Source organism: Bacillus rossius, chromosome 7 (assembly GCF_032445375.1).
Source record: "Bacillus rossius redtenbacheri isolate Brsri chromosome 7, Brsri_v3, whole genome shotgun sequence".
Lineage (NCBI taxonomy): Eukaryota > Metazoa > Arthropoda > Insecta > Phasmatodea > Bacillidae > Bacillus > Bacillus rossius.
The window spans coordinates 21,836,883-21,860,952 of NC_086335.1; the positions used below are offsets into that span (position 1 = coordinate 21,836,883).

Genomic DNA, 24,070 nt, shown 5'->3' on the forward strand with positions numbered 1-24,070 from the left:
GCGTCGCTCTTGCACTCGGCCTCACACTGCCGCTCTCCTTCACTCCACTGGTGGGGGATTGCTGGTGCCAGTTTGGTTGGGTAGCACACTTACAATGAAACCGCATTAATAAAACCCTTGTTTATACAAAACTCTCATTAATACCAAGAGTTTTCACAGTCCCTATAAATATCATAGGAGTTACTGTATAATGCTAACCGGTTTGTTAGCACATAATATTGTTATTAGGCAGTACTAAGTGGTTTTTGTCTGAACGGGAAACAGTTATATATATTAAAGAATGGGTAATACAAACATAACAGAAATGATGTAAAATAAACACTGAAATTGCTACTATAATAATACTGATGCATTCTATAAAGAATTTCATTCAAACTTATGGTATGTCTCCTTGTGGGTAATTTAATTTCTTAACCTTTTGTGCATTCTGTTGTGTGGTGTGAAGCCCTTTACTTGTTGGATTGCCAAATATGTTAATTCTGTGTGCTACGGTTACGTATGCTAAACTGTACGTTTGTAAGGTATAAATACCCAGTAGGCGACACACCATTAGCTGACCACAATAACACACTGGCAAACAAAAACACACACGCAATGCTAATAGTGACTGTTGTTAATAATAATAATAATAATAATAATAATAATAATAATAATAATAAACAACTTATTTTAATTTGAGGGAATGGAACAAAAAATAGGTAGAAAGTAGTATAAAAAAAATATAAACATGATTGCTGGGAGATTTGAGTGTAATGAATTTAATAGTATGTTCTATATGAACTGTGACTTGCTGGCACATAAACAAACCAACAAATCAATGTAGTAAAATACGTTAAGTAATGTTAAGTAATGTTATAATATCTGGAGTTACATTGGAGACAAAAGTTTGAAAGTTAATTTTTCAAAATATTGTAATAAAAAATAATTACATAAGCAAAATCCTTTTTAAAAACATGTCACTATCACTTAAGATTTATTAAACAAGTACTCTTGGCTGGATTCTCAGGGTGGATTTTAAAAGTCTCATTTAAAGGACCACTGGTTGTGGAGTTACCGCGTTTAAGTTCACTGAATTATTAAATGTACTTTCCAGGTTTGAAAAGTTACAAAAATTATGAATTTTAGTTGGTTAATTATTATTCTTCAAATTATAAATGTTAGTTAACCCTGGGGTTATCACACACAACTGTGTTTTTTTGGTCTGGGCATAGAATGTATCTAGGTGTCTGTAAAAAGGCTGCTTACAGCTTACCTCAGCCACCAGTTTTAAACACAGATACCTGGATAAATTATGGTGCTATACTGTACTAGCTAATTATTACACACATGTATGTTTAGCTGTCCCTAGGCTGTTATAATAAATTAAATGGATGTCTAGTTATATTTATTGTTGAGCTGGATAGAGGATAGCTTCGCTGCAACACATCAGGACAAGATGGATACCGGCTTGAGACTGTGTTCGTTGAGCTCAAAACTTCCAAATTTTAAACATTCTACGTTCAACCAACGTGATGACACTGTCTTACACCAATTGTTTTTATTCTCACATCCACATGTAGTTTTATCATAGTAAACAGTCCAAACACTCCAAACAGTTCCTATTTATAAATAAAGATATTTGACTTGTAATTTTCCTTTATAAATGAAATAAATGACAGATCATCTTCCATATAAGGACTTTTGGTTCGGACCACATCATGTAGCACCAAAGTCAAAACAATGACTTAATTATTAAAATTTTAATAAATAATATATTAATTAATTAAATTGTAACATGAGAGATAGTTAAGTTTGCACCAACTGAAAATTGTATTAAAGTCTGTTTGTGGTAATAGGCAGTTATTGAAATAATAATTTTTTTTTGCAAATTTTGAGGTCATCAGTGAATGATACCTATTTGAATGATTGGGAACTTAAGAGATATCATCAATAAATATACTAAAAACTAGTGATGGTTCGAATCCCATTTTTCTCGAATCCGAATCCCAAACAGTACCTCGAATCCACCCCTCGAATCCGAATCCAGTTCTCAAGGGTTAATTATTAAATAATTTATAAGTTAAGAGAAAAAGTTAAACATTATGCAGAATTATTTAACCCTTTAAATTTTTATTTAAAAAAAACCAGGATTTTGACACGGTCTGGATCAAGACGATTCCGTTTTTGGTCACATATGTTTCCTGCAGTGCTGAAAAAACATTCAGAGAACACTGTCGCAGGTGGTGTACACAAATATGTTTTGGACAGTTTATGTAACCTGGGTGAACACGCAGACTGAGTTTTCCAGTATTCGAGAATGTTTATTTCTGGGTTAACTGTAGGATCACGTAAGAATCTGGTCACTTCATCAATTGCTGTAGAATCCGACTTGGTGGATTTAAGGCATTCAGGCATTATCTGTGAGTACAGTGATTCATGTATCCACGGAAATCGGAAAACAAAATTTAACATCCGACGGAACAATATTTTGTAGTTACCAACTTGACATTTGTTTTAAGTCCCAAATGAAGGTAAACGCTTTCCTGAAATATTTAATGGAAACTGAAAGGCGCCATCTGGGCTTCAATGGTTTTAGGCCATAAGAGATATTGTCGTGCGTCTTTTAAAATTAAGCCTCACTAAAGCATAGTGATTAATATGCCCGAAGTTAAAAGTGACGGGGTGTTTTCTCTAGTTTACCCATTACAATTTTTTGTATTAATATTAGTTATTTTTTATGTTAGTCAAAATGATTGGCTAACAAATTCATTGGTTGGCCATCATGGAATTCTTAGATAATACATATTTTAACATTGGTAGTCTACACAAACCAAACTTGGTCCTAAAAAAATTCATAAATAGAATGTGTATCAGAATATTTAAAATTGAATTGCGATTAAAATAATAATTGTATAATGTATTAATTTTTGTAATTCATTATTTCATTGGTATTACTACATGTGCGACCGTAACTTGTGATGAAAGTCAGCATGACTGTTGTATTACTAAGTAACAGATTTCTCTGTAAAGTTATTTTAAAAAAAAAAGATTCATATTTAGTCTAGATCCCAAATGTGCTTTATTTTATTTTTTAGCATATTCTGAGAATACATATGTGATTTATGCCTTATTTAATGCCAATGTAGCGACAATGCATCCATGTTCATGAATATAAAGTAAGTTTCCCAAATCAGTACATGCTTCATAATTTTTTTTATATAATAATGAATTAAAAGTACAATACAGTAGAACCTCGTTAATCCGTGATGCGCTAATTCGGGAATCGGATAATCCGGGACGATTTAAAAGAGAAGAAAAAAAAGTAAGTAAAAATTGTCAGCGCTTAAAATTAACGTCTCGCCGGCAAGCCGGCAAACACTACAAGCCATCGTGGGCCGCCAAACTCTGCAACTCTGTTTGTACCGACCCTTTGTGTCGCCCCCCTTTCAGCTGTCACATTTGTCACTCTTTAAACTTGAGGGGGATGTCCTGACGTCTGCTTCCCGTCTCCCTTTGTTTGTTTCCAACCGCCAACGCACGGCAGGCGCCTGGGGAGTGACTTGTCTGGCTGGCATTCGGCTGTAGGTTGGGGAGGGGGGGGGGGGGGTGCAAGGTCAGCACGATCTTATCTTTCTCTCTTCGGCTGTTGTAAATGACCGTGAACTAATGGCTAGACATTTTCAAGCCGAGAAACTAATTCGAAGACGGCCGGCCCTTACCGTGAACGGCCTTAACCCAGCTGCAAGCCGGTGTCTGAGAAGCTTGACAAGACCTTCCGGGCTTTTAATCGCTAGTCCGTGATTATCTCGGTCCTGACCATCAGGTATTAACGAGGTTCTACTGTACCTCAATAGGATGTGTTCCAAGGAAAACGTAAACAGGCCAAGTAAATTGTAAGCATTTAAGTTTTTAAAGTACTACATTTACATCAATATTTTTCCTCGAATCCCGAATCTTTTCCCTCGAATTTCGAATCTTTCGAATACTAAAGATTCGGTGGGATTCGAGGATTCGAGGATTCGACCGGCCCATCCCTACTAAAAACTAAGGGTGACTGGGTTCCACCTTGTAGAACACCAGAATTGTCTGTATAAGGTAAAGAGTTGCATTTGTTAATGGAAACAAAGCAGCTTCTACTTTTGAGATAACTAGAGAATCAGTTTATAAAATTGTTAATTGGAACAAAGATAGCTAATTTGCCAAGAAGAATTGCATGGTTTACAGAGTCAAAAGCTTTTGCTAAGTCAAAGTAGCAGGCCTCTATTACTAACTTAATTGAAAATGGGATTAAGAAAATTAATAAGATTAGTGGCAATCGTCATTCATGATCTAAACCCATGATGATAGAAAGATAATATGTTTTTTAAAGGGAAATTTATAATTTTAAAAATAGCTTTTTCAATTTTTTTTAGAAAGGCCATTGAGAAGAGAAATAGGTCGATAGATAGTAACATTTAATTTGGAACCACTTTTGTGGATGGGAATAACCTTGGCAATTTTCCATTTGTTAGTGAAAACTTGAGATTTAAAGCTCTTATTTAATAAATGTTTCAAAAGTGGTACTGGTAGGTGAGAACAGCCTTTTAGAATAAAGTTAGGTATTCCATTCGGACCAGTGTACATGGAAGATTTAAAGGACTTAATACCCCATAGCACAATGCTTTTCAAAATGATAGAAACTGAGATTGTATCATAACACTAGTTTGAAGTAGTGGTGAGGATCTTATTATTAGAGGACAAATACACACTAGAAAAATGATATTTAATAATTAATATGTAGTAATTATTAAAATATTAAATTAATAATTAATAAAATGACATATATTTGGCATGTCTCTGTGCAAGTAGCATATTGCACACTGTTGTAAATTCATAGATAGAGCAACATATTAAGTACAAAACAATTTTTTAACCTCAGCTGTACTAATTAAAAAGTTGTAAACTATCCATAAAAAATTTGTTGGTACTGTATAAATTTTTTAAATTAATTAAAAAAAAAAAAGGAGTATTGTGCATGAGGTAACAAGAAAAATTTTATAACTTTATTTGAACTATCGTGCCTTCCCCCTCCCCCTTCAGCCTAACATTATCTAACCAAAAATATAAAGGTAGAGAACACTATTTTTTTTATACCCATGTTTCCCTTCCCGTCTTCTCCAAGAGAAAAAAGTCAGCAGGCTATTTCCTTGTCAATTTTTTTGTCAGTTTCTTCAATAAAAACAAGCACCCCCTTTACAGTAGGTTTGTCATGAGAGCAATGTCGCAGTAGAAAGCATAGGAAATTGCACGCAAAAAAAAATGTTTGGACACAGTTGCGTCAAAAACCTGTCGAGATAGAAGTGATAATAGTGTATGGTGCCAGTTCATAATGACGAGAGAGGGAGGGGAACCATAAACACTGCTGCATGGCCACACACACGTGAGCACTTCCTTCCCCTCTTTCTTTCTCTGTGGCTGGTTTATTTTTGGATTCTCCCTTTTGCCGAGCGTCTCAGCCCGGTGGCAGACAGCCATGTCGGGTAGCCGCCCGTCAGCAGACTAGCTGAACAGCGCAGTTCATTATGCTTTACACTCACTGCTGAGATATTTTAAACAGTTTATATTTACTCTTGACATATTTATTAAAAAACCAACAAAGGCTAGTTATTTAAGCATAACAGTGCAGTGTTAATTTTTTTACACAAAATGCAACTTTTCGCATAGGAGTCACAGTATATTTTATTAAACAAAAAATCGGCATAAAATCTGCGATCCATAGGCGGGTAAATACGGTACATATCCTGTGAGAAAATTTTTCACCCGACAACAAATGCAAGAGAAGAGCGCTCAAAGTAAATCTATAGGAAAATCGTTAAGTAAATATTAATCACAAGGAAACAAAATAACCATATCAGCATGTGAGGCAGAGCTATAAGCCATTCTGTTCAGCTCTGCGACATAAAATCATAAGTACGTAATACTTCAATCCCGGTTCTGTGTAGATAGTGACTATTGCATGCGCATTGTGTTTAACTGTTGTGTGATCTAGGTGTTTGTTCAGATTTACATTTCATTCTTCATTTCACTACATCTTCAGAACTTGCATTTTTCATTTCTAAAGCTGCCATGAATGGTGCATACTAGCCAGTGAACACTTACCATTTGAGCTCTAGCCTTATTACATGCTTTTTGATTTTTCAAATTGGAGAAAAAGCATTCACATTTTGAATTTGAACATTATTGGACAGGTGTTACAATGGAGGGTTGATGAATTAACACAATATGTGTTGTCCTTGATAGTGTCTAGTTGACTGGCTTTCTATTGAAACCATGTTTATTGGTGAATCATTCCACTGTTATATATTTTTTGCACTGCTGCTTTCAAGCTACTGCACTCTTTTCAACAATCCACTAGCCATTGTATAACTATTCATTGCTGTGGTTTTACTTTCATTTCAGAATCTTGTGTGGTAATAGTCTCTAACGAAGGCCTGTTTTTACGGATGTTATCTGTTTTCATGGATATTTAAAATTTAAAAAGGATTGGCGGGATAATAGTGAAGTTCACTGATATTGTCAATGATTGAGTCAGTATTTTACAATATAATCTACTTTGCCATAAATATTTACATTTCACTCTTTTGATAAACTGTATAGATGTGTGCGACGCCATGACACTTCCGAGTTTTTAATTCAACAGACAATAAACATTCATCCGAAGGCATTGTTTCACGTAAGTTCTGAAGTTTAATGTCTATGGCTTTAGAGAAAATGTTTTAATATGTTGAAACATTAGAAGTACCAGAGCATTACTTTCTACTTGAATTGTTTGCCATTTCAGGTTTTTTAAATGCCATTCTTATTCAAAGTAGTTTTATGAATTTGTGATGTTTTAGGATGGAGAAAAATGAAAGCCAATCACTGAATAAATGTTTGTACAAACAACATACCCTACCTTAAAAAATGGTAGTAAGAATTGAAATGGTTGAGGCATGGAAAAGTAAAATGGTCAGTTGTTTCTTCTGCAAAATTGAACAAAATGTAACAGGATGGGTTAAAAATACTTAGGGGCCACAAAAGTACCCACACAAATTCATACGAGAAATTAACTAGCTGCTTATCAAAGTTGTTCTGTGATCATTATTTTTGTCACAAAATCAGCCGGCAAAATGATTTTGATGCAATCTGTTATGGGTTAATTTCATTTGCAAGAACCAATATGTAGATGGAATCATCAGTTCTGAATGTCCTGTTGCATTGTAGAATGTGAAAATCATCGGGTCTAACTTTCAACTCAAGTGGTAATTTGCAAGGGGAAAAAAGCAGTAATAATGTTACAGAAAATGAAAGGATCTTTAAATGCTACAAAAATAATTTGGAACCTGATCCTAGTGGCAGACCTGCTCTGTAGTATTCAGCACTTGTCATGACGATGGATTGAGCCACAATGGTAAGGGTGCTTGTGCACTGTGTTGCGACGGCTGCCAGAAGGGGGTGGTTGGTGCCCGGCAGCTGCCGAGCGGCACGGAAGGGAGCAGCAGCTACTACTCTGCGCCCGAGTCGGTGGCAGGAGGTTCGGAGCACTCTGAGGAGACCCTGCCGGCGGAGGGGGAGGACTGCCCGAGCGAGGACAGCTGGAGCTACGACGAGGACGATGCTCGAGACGACCAAGTGACAGCTCGACCGGTCTGCATCTGGGGGCAGCAGTCCCTGCTCAACCAACCAGGTAGCTCTTCACTTGTGGTTGAGCGAGCTTACACTTAATGATCTTCTTACTTTTACAAGGCCTGTGTTATGTACTGTTTGTTGTTAGACATTATATGTATACTGCATATATAGTACATTTACTTGGGATCACCTTCCCAGATGTTAGCTTCTTTATTCTGGAGCTCCCCTCAGAAGGGGTTGACGACGGGTTGGGATGCTCATCCGGGTCTCCGGATCTCCTCACCACGAGACAGATGATTCACGGGAGATGCGACAGAGTCCTGGAAGGTGCGTTCAGGAGCATTAAGGAAGCAGGGGTACCCCACCAGAGCATGCACAAGGTCGACAGTTGGGAAATAACCATCTGAAACAATTCCCAGCACAAGGCAGTTTATTGTGCACGGTGAACAAAAACAACCTAATCTGTCCCACATCCCAGTTGACATACTCTGAAATTTGCTCCAATGATGTCATCTGATTTAAGGACACAAAATAGGACCGCTATAGAACTGGCTGCGACGATCTTGCTTGCTGTCTTTCCAACCATGCCGGCCGTACAATGCCGCAGAGAGGCATCTGTAGACAGATGGATGGAAAAGTCTGTAAATGGATGGTCAACAGAGTTACCTTTTAAGACAGTGTCACGATACATTTGGAAATGGACGGTTGAGAACAATTACCTTTCAAATTAGGGCACCCGTAAGCGGACGGGAGGCTGCAAGCATGAACCATTCCTAAACTAGTGTTTGAATTGGCAGCAGGCAGGTGGCAGCAGTATGCAAGCTCTTGTAGCTGAAGGCCACAGGTATCTCAAAGAGCAGGCAGTTCCAGCAGGCAGAGGAAGTATCGAGGTGCTGCGACGAATCTCTAAAGGCGATAAGTCAAGTCTACAATTGCGCTGCCACTAGCAGTCACAGTTACTGCACCCTCTTTTATTGTATTTCTGGTGCATTGGTGGTGCATATTGAGTTAGTAGTCATGTTGCATCAAATCTTGGTTAAAATACTTAAATTCACAAAAGAAAAGGAGTTTAAAAATAAATTTAATGCATTAAATATTTATTTTATAAAAAAAGTGTATGTATGTACATGTTTAGGAAATAAACAATTTTGCACGTCAGAAATGTTTCCCAAAAAGCTTAACAAACACTCCCAGAGCATTGCATCTGGTGTCAGATACAAACATTTCTTTGATATCTTCTGTAGAAATAAATAAAGTACTTTTTGTCAACTATACAGGTCTAGCATTTCCTAAAATATTTTGCTTAGAATTTTTTCCTTGAATATCAGTTGACGGTATTTGAGGATTTTTTTTACTAACCCTTAAATAAACAAATTTGACTCTATTGCCTGTATATTAAATTTTTATTAATTTCTTAAATCTACTAGTTTTTATATGCAATCAGTAATTAAAGTGGTGTTGGTGTAAGCTGTTCGTTTGCAGGTCACGGGATCCTCAAGTTCTTCAAGTCGTACCAGAAGGCAGCCCTGCACGTGGTGTACTCTGTTCTGATTGGTCGGACCGTGGTGGTCTGTGGCGGCAAGGCGGCGCGGCGCAGGGTGTCGCAGATCATCACCGTGCTGATGGCTCTCGTGCCCGTGGGCTCAGGGAAGCAACTCAGAGTCCTCAGGTGAGTTAGTCGCTGTTTGCTGGGTGAAACATGGGTCTCACACTTGGGACTTGGGTAATGTTTTTATCTTACTTTAAATTTTGGTTTCCGTACAAAAATGTTTGTATTTTGTGACAAAACTTTAAAAACTTCAGAATTTTGTCATATCTCATATGCATATCTCACACTTCACCATTTTTTGGGATCTCTTGAAGACTATTTAAAGACTAGATTAAAATCAATACATGTTACCAGTGAAGTTACCAACAAAAAAATATTTCCTTATAACTACTACAGCGAAACCCCTTATTTACGTTACCGTTATTTACGTTTTCCCGTTATTTGCACTATATTCTTCAGGTCCCGTTTGGTTCCCATATAGTCCAATACAATACTTTCCCGCGAATTACGTCTCAAAAATCGAATCAATCCCGCTATTTACCTCACGTAACAACCATAAACAACCAGAAAATACCGTGGAGCTAGTAGGCAATGAACATTTTAAATAGCAAAATATACATATTTTATAACATGAAAAGTTGCTTTTATTTCTAAACATGTAATAATTTAAGCCTAGGCGTGTAAAAGTACGAGTAATTATAGCAGGAGACAATCTAAAATGCACGAGGGAAAAACGTAAACTCATGAATGTACAAACATGGCTGCTTGTAAGTTCTGATACTGTATTTATGTCACAACTTAGCCGAAATACTGGTACGAGACATAAACTTCACAAGATAAAATGAGCGGTGTCTTGGTAACTGTTTTATACGTCTTTTATAATTTGGGAAGTATTGTACAGTTGACGCCATATTTTTTAAACTAACCATTTATTTCTGGGGATTGTAAATAATTAATTATTGGTATCAAGACATCATGATAAACGTAAACTTGAACATGTCACGGCAGCGAGAAAACTGGTGCGTATACCAATAAACTGGTATTAGAACTGGATAAAATTGGTACACGGGAGGTGGAGCTTATATTTTTTTCCGCTAAGCTCGCATCTATTGGTTGGCGGCTGATGGCGTCATGAGTCTGGGCGGATCATAGAGTGCGCATGCGCCGCCGCGTCGTTACAGCAGCTGACCGAGTACAATGACCTTTCTCCGCGTTTGGCGCGCTATTGACGGTAAATATTCATCAATTTGCGGCCTTTTCTTAAAAATTTTTTTACTGTGAGCAATGTGTATGTAGCCCGTATTTGTTATAAACCCTGCCGGTTGCAACTGTATTTATAATTTGGAGAGGCAAATAATCTCCTTGAACAGCCTAAAAAGCAAGCAGAAGAAAATTTCAAATTTATTTTTTAGGATGTAATCAGAAAAACATTTTGGCTTTCATTCTTTTTTTATTTTTGTCAAATGTGGTAAATTAATAATTGATTAAATACTAAAGTAAAATTTGTTGTTAGTGTGTTTGTACCTGCATTGTAGTATGTGCTATTAAACAAAAGGAAAAAAATTCTAAATAAGGTAAACTGTACTCCTTTTTATACTTTTCCCTTTATTTACACTTTCCCGCTTTTTACACTTTTTTACTTTGTCCCCATGAAAAGTGCAAATAAGGGGTTTTGCTGTATTATGATAATACAAAGAACAACAAAATTTCATATTAAATGCAACAAATAAAAATTATGACAGTTGCATAGGAGGGATTTAAACTTAGAAATTTTTTACAGTATTTTTTTTTAGTTTTGTTGAGTATAATCCATCTCATTAAGAATTTTCAAATTTGTGTATATTAGAGTAGTTTTTTTATTGCATGAACTAGTGTTTTGTTCCGTTCCATGCAGTGAACTACAGAACAGGCATGGCGTCGTTTATCTTTTGAAGGCTATTTTTACGTGGAATAAGATGAGTACAAACAGAACAGGCATGGCGTCGTTTATCTTTTGAAGGCTATTTTTACGTGGAATAAGATGAGTACAAATCTTATTACGTACGTGAATTTAAAGGCGTTGTTTCAGGTGAAGTTACTTTTTGATGTGATCATAAGAAAATAAAGTGTATTTTGATATAGAAGCAATACCAATTCTTATTTTGAAAACTACCAAGCTGATACGAAAACACGTGGCTTTTGTGTGCGGTTATGTTTTTGCATTTTTTCTAACTATTTTATTTAAGTACTTTTTTTTTTCAACCGTTATAATCCATGAGTTCTGTTGCGTGACACATTGTGTATAAAAAATATGCATAACTGAACATGTTTTTCCCCAGAATCATTAGTTAACATTGTAAGAATGTAAGAGTATTGCATGTTGTAATGCTGCTATTGTAATTCTCTAAGTAGGCCCGTTATATTGCTAGGTGTGAATTTGTAATAGTTTTTGTATTTGTGTAGTAATATTTTTTTAAGAATTCATAAACAATAATTTTTTAACCTAACCTGATAATATTAATAGGTATGTACTTTTTTTTAGCTTAGAGATGTCGAAGAAAACTACTTTTAAGGAGAATTGGCTCAAGGAGTCAGTTTCAGCATATCAAACCCTCTGCTAAAAACATAAATTCTGCGTACTGCACTTTGTGCTACAAAATTATTCAACTCAGCAATATGGGCCGAAGAGCTCTCACCAGCCATGTCGAAGGAAAAAAAACACATTCGCAATTCTGCCGTCAAAATAACACAATAAAAAAACTTTATTTTACCTCATGTTGAAATTTTTATATTACATTTAATCATATGCACGTTAATATTTATGGTATGTACTTCATACGAAAGTCAGGGAATTTTTCTTTTAAATTTCTGCAAAACAGGGAAAAGTCAGGGAATTCTAAGATTCTATTTCTGTAGCAAACATGACTATTCATGGAAAAATGTGGATGTTGTTACATGTTTTTTTCCCCAGAGACACTATTCTGCCTTTAACTGTGAAATCAGTGAGAATAAGTGACGTTAGTCATATTGAAATGAGAAATTCTGTAACAAACTAATACCGTATTGTAATTTATACTTACCGTTTGGCCATTGGTGAAAATGTTGCAGATGGCACTGTGGCATATTAGTTGCCTCACACATCACAGAGTATCAGCTGATTGGCCTGTGTGTACCAGAGAGGTTGTCTGTGTACGACATGGTGGGACACCAAGAGAAGGTAAATGTGCAACTCCTGACAGTGTAGACTCATATTGGCAGTTTTACTGTCGCATAAGAAAATTATTTTTTACTTATTTTACGGAAATTTAAAACTTTTTCCTTTGACCGGGACCTACAACCTACTAACAGTGTTATAGCAAGTTAGCTTTTTTGTTTTAGCATATTTGATTTATTCCTTGCATAGTTTAAATTCTTTCCTCTAAAAATACATTTTGGTATATCAAAACCAATGACATTCAGATTCAAAAACTAACGACATATTCAACTAGAAATTAAATTGATAAGTAACAATTTTTTCGTAGTTGTAGCTTAAATATTTGTATTTTTTTTATTCACATATGTGCTAACTGTAGAAAAGGTATTCAATTATTTGTAATACACGCAGTTTCAAACTCAATATTTTTTATGAGCAATAAATGTGGCATCTTTAAGCAATAACGTTTCTGTGCATGGTATGTATAATATGTATTTCACATCTACAAATTGTAAAATTGAACAAATTACATTAATTTGATTTAAATTTGTTACTTACATTTTTCTTTTCTCCTGCAGAGGCATTGCCATACATTTTACATGTTATATCGTATTATAACGGCTGAAATGTTAATTGTTTAAGTACTGAAGACTTAATACATTAAGAAACAGGTTATAATAGTGTTATACTATACAAAGTGTTAGTTTCTGCACAATGACAAGTTTATTTCACTGCTGCATACGGCTGCGTTAGCTGGGAGCAGCGCTCTGTTGTGCCACGTGTGAGAGCGCAGCGGAAACTCAAAAACATAAAAATATACAAGACGATTGTTAAAATATGACTATGTGTAACAATGTTTGGTAAACGTACATTTTATATTAGACCCTTTCTGCACATATTGTACACTTACACTATCAACCTAAAGTAATTAGAAAAACCGATATATTCAATAAAGAAAGTTTAAGAAATCACCTTACAAAACTCAAAAACGCTTTGCGAGGTATTATTTTTTTTTACTGCCGTATTTTTGTGAATAAAGCATTGCAAAATTAATCATGGGAGACCATGTACCTTAAGAAACAGAACGTAAAAGTTTCATGCAGTTTGGTTGGTTATTTTCTTCACAAAGACGAGTTTATTTTACAGCTGTGAACGGCTGCGCTGGCAGGGAGTTGGCGCTCCTTCAGGCGTGAGAACAAAAATTGCGGCCGTTCTTAAGTACGGTCAAGTGTTGATACGACACACTGGTCTACACGATCTTGTGGCGCGCTTGGTATTTTGGCCCCAATATCGCTTAGGTCTCTTTCCTTCTGAGCCTAGTTTTATTGCAACAAGTAGGCATTTCCATTGGTTGAAGATGCTGAAAACCTAAGCCATTGGCCGAGATAAATAACGTGGGGGACCGCAGCTGACCTATTATTGGCCATTGCTAGTGTCTGGGGTGTAGACTAAAGTGGTACGGTAAAAGTGTCGCTACGACCAATCACCGTGTGTCCAGTCGTCACACTCGTTGGGCAAGGCTCCCTCGAGAAACTTCAGAACAGTTTTACTTATTTTGTTTCTTTTATACACAGTACAGTATTTTCTTTTAGAGTTGAGTATATATTCCCCCGATGTTATCGTGGAGGGGGTATTCAGACTTCGGACAGCCCTCCCAGAAGAGAGAGGCGTGTGGTTGGTGGCATCATCAGTCCTCCTAAAAGACACGTATGTTGATAATGTTGTAACTGGAGCACCCAATGCACCTGAGGCTATCTCATTGCAAAGAGAGTTAATTGACCTCCTCAAGGCTGGTGGTTTTCAGTTGCGAAAATTTGCCAGTATTTGCTCTCTTGGCTTTCCGAAGACTTGGTGCAGGGCAGCAAGGCTCTTCCCTTGGACAACACTTGTGGATTTGCCCGTGTGCCAGAACCGAGTGACGATCCTGAGCGCGAGGGACGGGCGGCTGTTCGGGCGGGCGTACGCGGGCCGGCTGCTGTCCTCGCTGGAGCAGGTGGCCGCGAGGCAGCCGTGCGACCAGAGCCTGCTGCTGTACCTGCGCGTGCTGGCCCTCTCGCTGGAGGAGAAGCTGCTGGTGTTCCGCGGCCTGGCGGGGACCCGGCCCGGTCCCGGGGCGGCGCGGGCCGCCCTGCGCGGAGCCGAGCTGGAGGGCTGCGACGCCGAGGTCGTCCGCTACCTCGACACCGTGCTGCCCTGAGCGCCGTTCAAACACTCTGTTATACAGCCCCACACATATCAAGCAAGGGAAATGTTGTTCTACATTCCATTGTACTTTTGTACAATTTGTATTATTTTCTTATTGTTGTTTGTACCGAATGATGACAAGTGGAATTTATTTTTCCGAAAACTTTATTAATACCGAAGTTCACTTGGAAAAAAAAAAGAAATAGAATGTCTTATATTAAAGTAGGTTGATCAAATGATTTTTTTGTTAAGACTTCTGTGTAAAGACTTCTATTTTATCAAGAAATTTCAACACAATTATTTTTTTTTTTTTTAATTTTTTGTGATCATTTGTTGTTTAACATCCTTTTTTAGTTTTGTGATTTTGAAGCAAAACTTATGTAGTGAGCTTCAGATACGTAAGATCTCTGTATGACAAAGATTTTATTTTCCCTTATCTAGAGGTGTACGTAGAAAAAGGTTTTAGCTTGCTAATTGAAAAACCTATACATTCATGTGAATAGTATACCTATTTGGTATTACATTTGTTCATGTTATATATATATATAATATGTATATATATATTTTGATGTATAAAAAATAGTTAGAAAATTTTGTTTAAATGTTTTGAAAAAGTTCAGAAATCGGTTCACCCGGTATTTGTAAACACATAGGACGATCTGTCATGTAAGATGAGCAGTGACTAAAGCTTTTCAAACTTGCTTAACATTCCCATATTAAATGCTGACACACCATAAATCTGTATCATTGCAAATAAATAAAATCCCTTTTGGTGCAACCTAAATGCGTAGGTAGAATTCAACGTAACTATTTCTTCTGGAAACGTTTTGGAAACTTCTATAAACTCCTGGAACATTTTAAAAACTTAATGTACCTGCATAACATTCTCTATTTTCGCCAATATTCAAAAAAAGATTGATTAAAAATGTTCTCATATTATATGCAGCGATAATATTTTGAATGTTATTAACACAATGCATTGTCTTAATGGTAGTTAGTTATAAAATTATTTTTAACCTTAAAACACAAGTTTTTATCCGTTGCACTAATATGTGGTCATATAAATATTTTATTTTGACAGGTTTAAGGTAATATTAAGATGGTTAAAAATAAATTCTGATGAATTTGATACTAAGAAAGTTTTAATTTTTTCAATGGTAATTTTTTTGGTAATACACCAATCCCTCACTTAGCACAACTAATGTGTTCCTAAAAATGTTTGTGTTATCTGAAATCACGTATTCTGAAAGATTGGTCTCGATAAATAGCAAGGCTAATTTATTTAATGTGTTCCAGAAATATTCTTTACGTAATATAAATGCGTAGAATAACACTCAACAATAAACATGTCACACCATTTATCTTTATAAGCCTACCATCAAATAATTTGTATGACAAATACGACACTGCATAACATGAGATAGGTGGTTATGTACTATCGTCAGTCGGCTGGTTGACTTGCCCGCCCGTTCGTGAACTTTAACTCACGTCGTGTACCTTTCTGTCAACTTTCCAAACCATCCTTTACTGGCAGTGAAACCGATATTACTGTCCGGATAATTACATTTTAATTTTTAAAAAATTTAAGAACTTATTCATGTATCATTGCTTAGTTCACATCAATCCTGGCAGGCACATGATTTTTTTTCATGGCACCATTCTTTTAACAACCTTTTCCATGTGAATCATCTGTTCATTTCTGTTCTGGTATCTACGTCAAATATATTCGCGCTAGTACAACAGCATCTAACTTATATAAACGTTTGATAGAGTCCTTATCTCATACAATTGTATGCACAGTTGACTTGCTTAAAAGTAAAGTGTGACCAACATAAATGTGGCCTTAATGACATTCTGCATGCTGTAATACTTATAGTTATAGTTTTGTCTCAAATACTTGAACACTATGCAATATGCTCTCACTTGGAAGCCATGATTCCACTATGATTCCAGGTGCTTACGCATGTAGTTACTGGCAGATGAATGGCATGCATTGCTTGTGTTTGTGCGAGTTCCCTGCCACTGGCTAATTGAGCATCACGGCCCGGTCTGTGGCCTGGCAACAACGGTACGGATTGGCAGCATACGCGCGGACGTAAAAACATTTGGTCCTTTACACTCCATAGCCACAATTTAACTTGCCATAGCTGATGTTTGTACAACAGCTGATAGCATAGTCAGACCTTCGCGTGCATCTCTTCTCGCCTCGTATGGCTAACTGTATGCCACGGCACATCTGTTGTTTACCGAGTTGAAGCAGATGTCGTGGCGTCATGCCTGACATTTTTTTTGCCTGGGGCGATTTTGTGCTTACAGAAATTTACAGACGTGCTATTCAAGATTGGGTCAGTAAATTTAACATCACACTAAATGAATTTGCTCAATCTGAAGACGTGCTAAGTGAGGGATTGGTGTAGTTTGTTTAATCTAAAATTGCTTCAGTCTTAAGGTTTTAGATAAAGTTTAGGAGTTTTACAATAAATTATAATGGATTTGATAGTATATCTATTAAAAAAAAGTAATAACTGCTAACTTGATTCTAATTATACCCTTTTTATTTTCACCCCTTGCAGTAATGGTAATGGTAATGGTAATGGTAAAAGTTTTCAGCAGTATTTAAAAAGTTATACAAAAACCAACATTTATTCAATAGAGTACATGGAAGGAAAGTTTGGTGTATTTTCTTATTTTCATCCCAGGTTTTTCTACCCCTTGCAGTAATGGTTTGTATTATCAAAAATTGTTTCAGACAAAAGTTTTAGGTAAAAATTACATATAAGATTTACAAACAATGTGAATGGATTTGATGGTTTGCCTACTAAGGGAATTATACATTTCTTTTAGTATTTTAATGCCTCTTTATCAACACCTTGCAGCAATAGTTGGTTGTGTCAAAAATTATTTCAGACAAAAGTTTTGATAGTATTTATAAGGTTTACAAACAATTAACGGATTTGATATTGTGTCTATTAAGGGAGTTATAATTTTTTTTGTTTGTTTTTCAACCCCTGTTTATTCCACCCGATTCAAAATGGCTGGTCTTATAAAAAAATTATATAAGACAAAAAAAATACATGTATCACAATTTTGTGGACATGATAACTGCCGGAATTTTTGACAAATCACTTTTTCAAACATATATAAAATCTAGAACTGGAAAATCTTGGTCGAATTTGTTAATGGGCATTATCCAACCAAAAGGGTAGAAATGGGGAAAGCTTTTTGAAAATCATACATAGGTACATATATAACTTTTGAGTTGACAGTGGTTTTGGGGTCTCTTGACCATGAAAGGAAAAATAATATAAAAATTTTCCGGAAGTCAACCTATATCGTAATACCTAATATGTGAGTGAGATTCATTTTTTTGTTTGTTCCAAGGAAATAAAATAAAGTTATTGTGTTATTTATTGACATCTTATGATTAAAACAACGTAAACAGAGCTAGTTTTATTTAAATTGTTCTCTGTTCTGACAAAGTTAAGTAGTAGATGATAGGTTTAATCACCATGGAACATGTTCGGCACAATCTACTCTCTGAAAATATTTCGTTTTGGTTTCTATATTTTTCTACTATTGTAGACATGCAAACTGACAAGCATCAGTGTATCCTTATTTATCTGAGGTTTTAAGCAAGTTAAATAGTATGTAACTTGGTATGCTACTGCTGTAAATATATTTTTAAAAAATTGTGCATGTTATTGACATAGTTAAGTAAAATTATGACAATACTACATTTCAGTAGCGTGCAAAATTGTGTTGTATTATTGCTGCAGCAATTATAACTTTTTAATTAACATTTATATTTGTATTTCCATGCATTTTGTGGATCTGTCTTTATTAAATGCACTTTTGTTAATATGTACAGCTCAGGTACAGAATATTTGTTTTAATTCTGGATGAACTTAATCTTATGCATTAGTTTGAAAGTAAATCAAAGCAAATACTGTCTAGCTCTTAAAAGTATGTACTGCATTACATTTTTGTTTTAAATTAGTAAAAGATTGACAATTTCATTGTACATACGTAGTTAGACATATTTCATATTTTGAATATTTGGGAAAAATGTTTGGTTTCATTAGAAATTTTTTCATCATCAATATAGTTCATATGTAACTAAAATGGTTTCTGAGTTAGTTTTTACTTTTTTTTTAACCTAAAATTTAGGTATTGTATTTAATAATTTATTATTGTATTTAATAATTTAATATTCTAGTTAAGGGTATTTGGCATCTAGCAGTTCAGTACGTATTAATTATTTACTTCAATCATTGCTAAGATTGTAGGTTTTTTAATAATTTATATTTAATGAAATTAAAGAAAAATATTTAAATAACATTGAATAGTTAATTGTCAAAGTTCCATTATTTAATATTATGACTGTTTGCTCAATAGAAGAAAAATACATTTCTGAAAACATCTTGAATTAGAGGAATGTTTCATGTGAGTATTAAAAAATGAGCTGCTAGATGCTGAACATTAACTGGTTTTAATTAAACTAAACCTACTACCTAATCTATAATTTTTAATGCTTTTATAAATACTATATTTATCTGCCATTTGTTTCTTAAAACAGTAAAGATATTTTGTGCTGATTTTTTTTGATAACTTATATAACATACAACATACTAATGTACCAAATACTGCAGCCACATTTTCTTAAATAGTCCATTACAGATGTATAAACATTCTCTCTCCAGTTTTGCAGAATTGAGGGTTTGAACTGTCAAATAAATATAGGCAATATTTGACAGTATTCTGTATGTTTGTACGTCACAATTATTTTAGGAACTGCTTCAATTTTACTTTTAATATCTCACAGTGTGTGTTGCGTCAAGATTTTAGCTTTGGTTATAATTATTGTGTTTATATGAACGTTTACTTCTGAGAAAATGAAGAGGGAGACATTTTTTGAGTAATCTCCTCTTATACAGTGATATTCCACAAGTTAAACCCCCAGCTGATCTTATTACAAATAATTTTATATTTATGCTAATTATACATGAACTCAACTTCTCCAAAATATCTAAGCTAGGCATTGAATAACCAATCTCAAAAAGCAGAGTGTCAAACCAAAGTACGCTTTGTCGAATTGGGCCAATTACAAAATTAAATTAAAAGTAAATTCTTTCAACTTCAATGGGAATTAATTTTTCAAAAAATCCAAATCAAATACGTACAGTAACATGACAACGGCGATGAATGCTATTTAAAAATCTCAATATTACTAAAATCTACGATGTTACTAAAAAGCATGACTAAAAATCTTATTGTTAATTTAAATTCTAAGAATTAATTAACGAAATTCCCTACAACGTGGATAGTGCTAAAAATGCCTAATTTGCTTAAAAACTAGCCACCTGGCACTTGGGAAAACTTAACCCTAAAATATTAACAATTTTATCATTACAAAACAACTCTCCATCAAGACTAAACTGTTTTGTGAAATAAGCATTTTCATTACAATGATTTCAATAAATAAATAAAACTTAAATATTGTACCAAAGTGACTACCTCCATTATTGTTTGTATGTAATTGCATATCAAAGTTCATGGGCAGTTTTAAAAAAAAATGGCAGACACAATTTTCTTGCAATTTTACTCCACCAGTCCAGAACTTTGGGCGAAATCAAAGTTAGTCCAACTTGCTCTGATGGGAATAAATCCTTGAGTCCGTCCTGACGTTTTTACCAGTAAACTCTTCCCACTGGCAAGATACTTCCAATTTTTGAATTCTCAACTCACATCAAACTTGCTGGAGTGATTAAACCAACACAAAAGTTAAAATGAACAGACGGTACGTACTTAATTTCTGCAGCACTCTTACACTCAAAGGCTTAAAATGTGAAAGCTTTAAATCACTCATCGCAAATTTGCGCCGAAAGCGTCAATAATGTGTGTTTAAACACACCACCCCAGTGCGGCTGAACAGACGTGGTCCAAACCATCGTGGGCGACCGCACACACCCACACACACACAGCTGGGCGTGTTGCTCGCACCACGGTCAGTTACCAAGTTCTGCCTCGCTGTCGCGAATATCCAGCGGTCAAGTCCACTCTAGCATGCATGCATGCGCGCTGCCTTGCGGCTCCCAACAGCTTAGTCGTTCTTGCACTCAACTCTGAGTCCTCAGTTCAAAGTGCCAGTCGTGCACCCAACAAGGTTGCATCGAACACACCATTTTAGCACGCACCTACCTATGCATGGGACTCCCGTGCGACCTGCAGATACCACGTGAAGTTCAGCTTTTTGTAACCAACTCCTGTTAATGTCTTCAAGATTTGTTTTAAAAGTCTTTTTAAAAATTAAGATCCTAAAACAACCAAAACGTAAACTTAAAACCAAAATTATTACAACAATAATTCTGTTCACATCTATCAAGAATCCTAATTAAAAACATTCTAAAACCAAACTTTGAATAAACAAATAATAGTTAAGTTTAAGGCTATTTACTCCTTATCAAACCAGGGAGCTGGCCACATTGTTAATGGTGTCTGTACATTTATGTAACTTATTGTGCCACTCACGGAATTGAGTTTTTTAACGTGTTTTTCGTGTCTGTACCGTCCATAATACATATAAAATTTATCATCAAAGAACCAGTGTTTTTATTTGCCAACGTTCTAGTTAGTTAAACTAGCTAACCTTTTCCTAGTGAGTACATTACAATGCTTTGTGTAATTTATTCATTACTATACTACAGTTACTAGTCAGTAATATATATATATATTTTTAGGTAGTTGTGGATAATTGTCCTGCTGTTCATATTTTATAACTTATGCTTTTGGAGATGATACAGAATGATATGTAGTTATTAGTGTTTCTGGAAAACTGGAAAAACTAAGGTATTTGAAAAGATGCCTTTAAACCCTTGAAAACACAGGAAAATTGACTATGTTAGTTACATAACATATCAGTAATTTTTCATATTATGCAGTGTTTTAATGTTTTAAAACCGGTAAATGTACCTACGTATTATTAATTTGTGTTCCGCTAACCAACATTAATTAAACTTAAGGTACACAAACAACTGTGTATTAATTTTATGCACAATCAACTCCTTATCAATAACTTCCACTTGAAGATGTTATTTTATTATGTTCTCCGATCCTAATATAAAAAATATTTTTGGTGTTGCTGTGTAGGACATGATTTTCTGAAAAGTTTGCAGTTCAGGTTCTTGGAGAGAAAATAAGAAGTAGTTCGTACTGAAGGAAAAATTGAAAAAAATTAAACTTTACTCTGGGGATTGGTTTCTTCTTTGATTAGATTTCTCAACTCGATGCTGCGTGCTGAATAATTCAGCAGACCGTCAGTCAATATGTTAGCTGGAGCTGTATTAGCCCAGCCGGAGATGTCTTAGACACTCAAGTTCTTCACTGACTTTGAATTGATTCCATCCTAGATTTTAAATCTGTTGCTCACTCTTACATAAAATATGTACTCCATTTTTTATATTTAATTAAAAAAAAGTAATGTAAAAGCTGATGGGTTTGTAATCTCTTGTTTGTGAAATATAGGAAAAAGGTCATGTACGGTTTATACTAGTTTATAGTGCATTGTTTTCTGGAAGAGTTAAGTATTTACATTCACATATTATTTAGCATCTTCCTTATATAAGTTTTTAATCTTATACATGTTTATCAATTGTAAGAGGTAACTCTATACTTGTTGCAAACTATAGTTCACTTTTGGCCAATTTTTCTCCAGGTTGTGTGAATGTTTGTTACTACTGTATGGCTTACATAAAGACTGTTAATTCATTATTTATGTACTGACTTATCAAGCTCTGATGTGTTGGGAATGTTTTGGATGAAGATTCCTCCTAGACAGCAGATACTAATGTCATGCGACGCTTCTATTTAAGACAGTTTTCTTGTCTTCACTGTACTACATACCAACTCCTTGCCTCATCTCATTCTTCTGGCAAAAACAGATCTTCTTAAGATATTTGTACGAGGATGAGGATTAAGGCATTAAATCTCATGATTTATTTTAATATATTTTTACCAGCTTATCAAAATATGATTGTAATGCTTTTGCTTGCGCATTGTAATCCTAGAAATAAGCATAACCTTTGCAATGGTAAACCAACCTCTAAAGAGAAGCTGGAAGTTTGGTCGAGGGCAAATGGAATGGGGATAAATATCAACAAAACGAATGTGGTCAGATTCACAAGGAAAAGAAAGGTTGTTAAGCAATTATATAGTGGGAAGGGGCAAGAGATTCAGGAGGTAGGGGGAACACCAGTACCTGGGAGTAACCCTACAGAGTGACCTAGGTTGGGGAAAGCAGGTTGAAGGGGAGGAGGGGACTGGGGCTGATTGCTAGGACACTGAAGGAGGCAGGACGGAGAGTAAAGGAGAAGGCGTATTCAATGTTGGCGAGGCCAATGCTTGAATATGCAGCGACAATTGGGGACCCATATCTAAGGATAGAAATTAAGGTACTAGAAAGCGTGCTACGTAAAGCGGCTAGATGGGTGATGGGTATGTGGAGGAGGAGGGAAGAAGCAAAAGGTGAGATGCATAGGCCATCAGTGATGACGAAGGAGCTGGGGTGGGACACACAACACAGGAGGAGGAAAGTAGAGAGAATGGTTAAGTTTTTTATAGTTGACAAGTAAGTGACAAGGGGGGCTGGGGGATGCTGGGAAGCAGGTTGAACAAAGGGCGAATAGTGGGAGGAGGGATCATGGGTGGAAGATTCAAAGAGAGTGGAGAAGAACGTAAAGGAAAGAGGAAATATAGTATTGGGGGGGGGGGGGGGTCAAGAAGCATGCCCCCCCCTTGTTAGAGAGGGGGTCATCCCCCCGAAAAATTTGGATTTTAAGGTGTAAAATAGTGCTATTTTTAGCAGTTTTCGGTACTTAACTTTAAAAATTGTAATGGTAAAAATATTTTTTGACATGACGTCTAATAAATCGATGAACGTCGGCTGCAAGTAGATATATATAGTTCGTTCTGGGACACCGGAGGACGGAGGGGGATCCGGGGATCCGATCCAGCCACCTTAAGACCTCGCTTCATCACCCATGTTGGATTAATCTCTTCCTTCGACCATGCACACATGAAAAAGTGTCCCGTTACGTTCATCAGCCATGTACGCACGAAAAAATGTCCCGTTACAGTAAAATAAAAATACCGGTTCTGGGACAGGCGCAGGATTCAGGAGCCGACCTTGAACATTGACTTTGACCTTGAAATTCAACCTTGACCTTTAACTTTGACCTTGAACATTGACCTTGACCTTGAAATTATACCTTGACATTGAAACTTGACCTTGACTTTCGACATTGACATTTAACCTTGACATTGAACATTGACCTTGAACATTGACTTTGACCTTGACCTTTAACTTTGACCTTGACATTTAACCTTGACCTTGAACATTGACCTTGAACATTGACTTTGACCTTGAACATTGACTTTGACCTTGAATATTGACTTTGACCCTGAACTTTGACCTTGACCTTGAAATTTGACCTTGACCTTGAAATTTTACCCTGACATTGAAATTCGACCCTGACCTTTAGCCT

At 35.7% G+C, this 24,070-nt stretch overlaps 1 protein-coding gene across 6 annotated transcripts in view; it reads left to right on the plus strand.

Annotated features, from left to right (window-relative positions):
• LOC134533710 (uncharacterized) overlaps positions 1-18,330 on the plus strand; it is a 45,526-nt gene extending 27,196 nt beyond the window's left edge. For all 6 annotated transcript variants that reach the window (XM_063371285.1, XM_063371288.1, XM_063371282.1 and 3 more), the window contains exons 9-12: positions 7,471-7,684; positions 9,109-9,295; positions 12,263-12,371; positions 14,257-18,330. In XM_063371285.1, coding sequence (XP_063227355.1) covers positions 7,471-7,684; positions 9,109-9,295; positions 12,263-12,371; positions 14,257-14,544 — 798 coding nt within the window. In that variant the 3' untranslated portion in view covers positions 14,545-18,330. The remainder of the gene's footprint in view (positions 1-7,470; positions 7,685-9,108; positions 9,296-12,262; positions 12,372-14,256) is intronic.
• Positions 18,331-24,070: the final 5,740 nt, after the last annotated feature.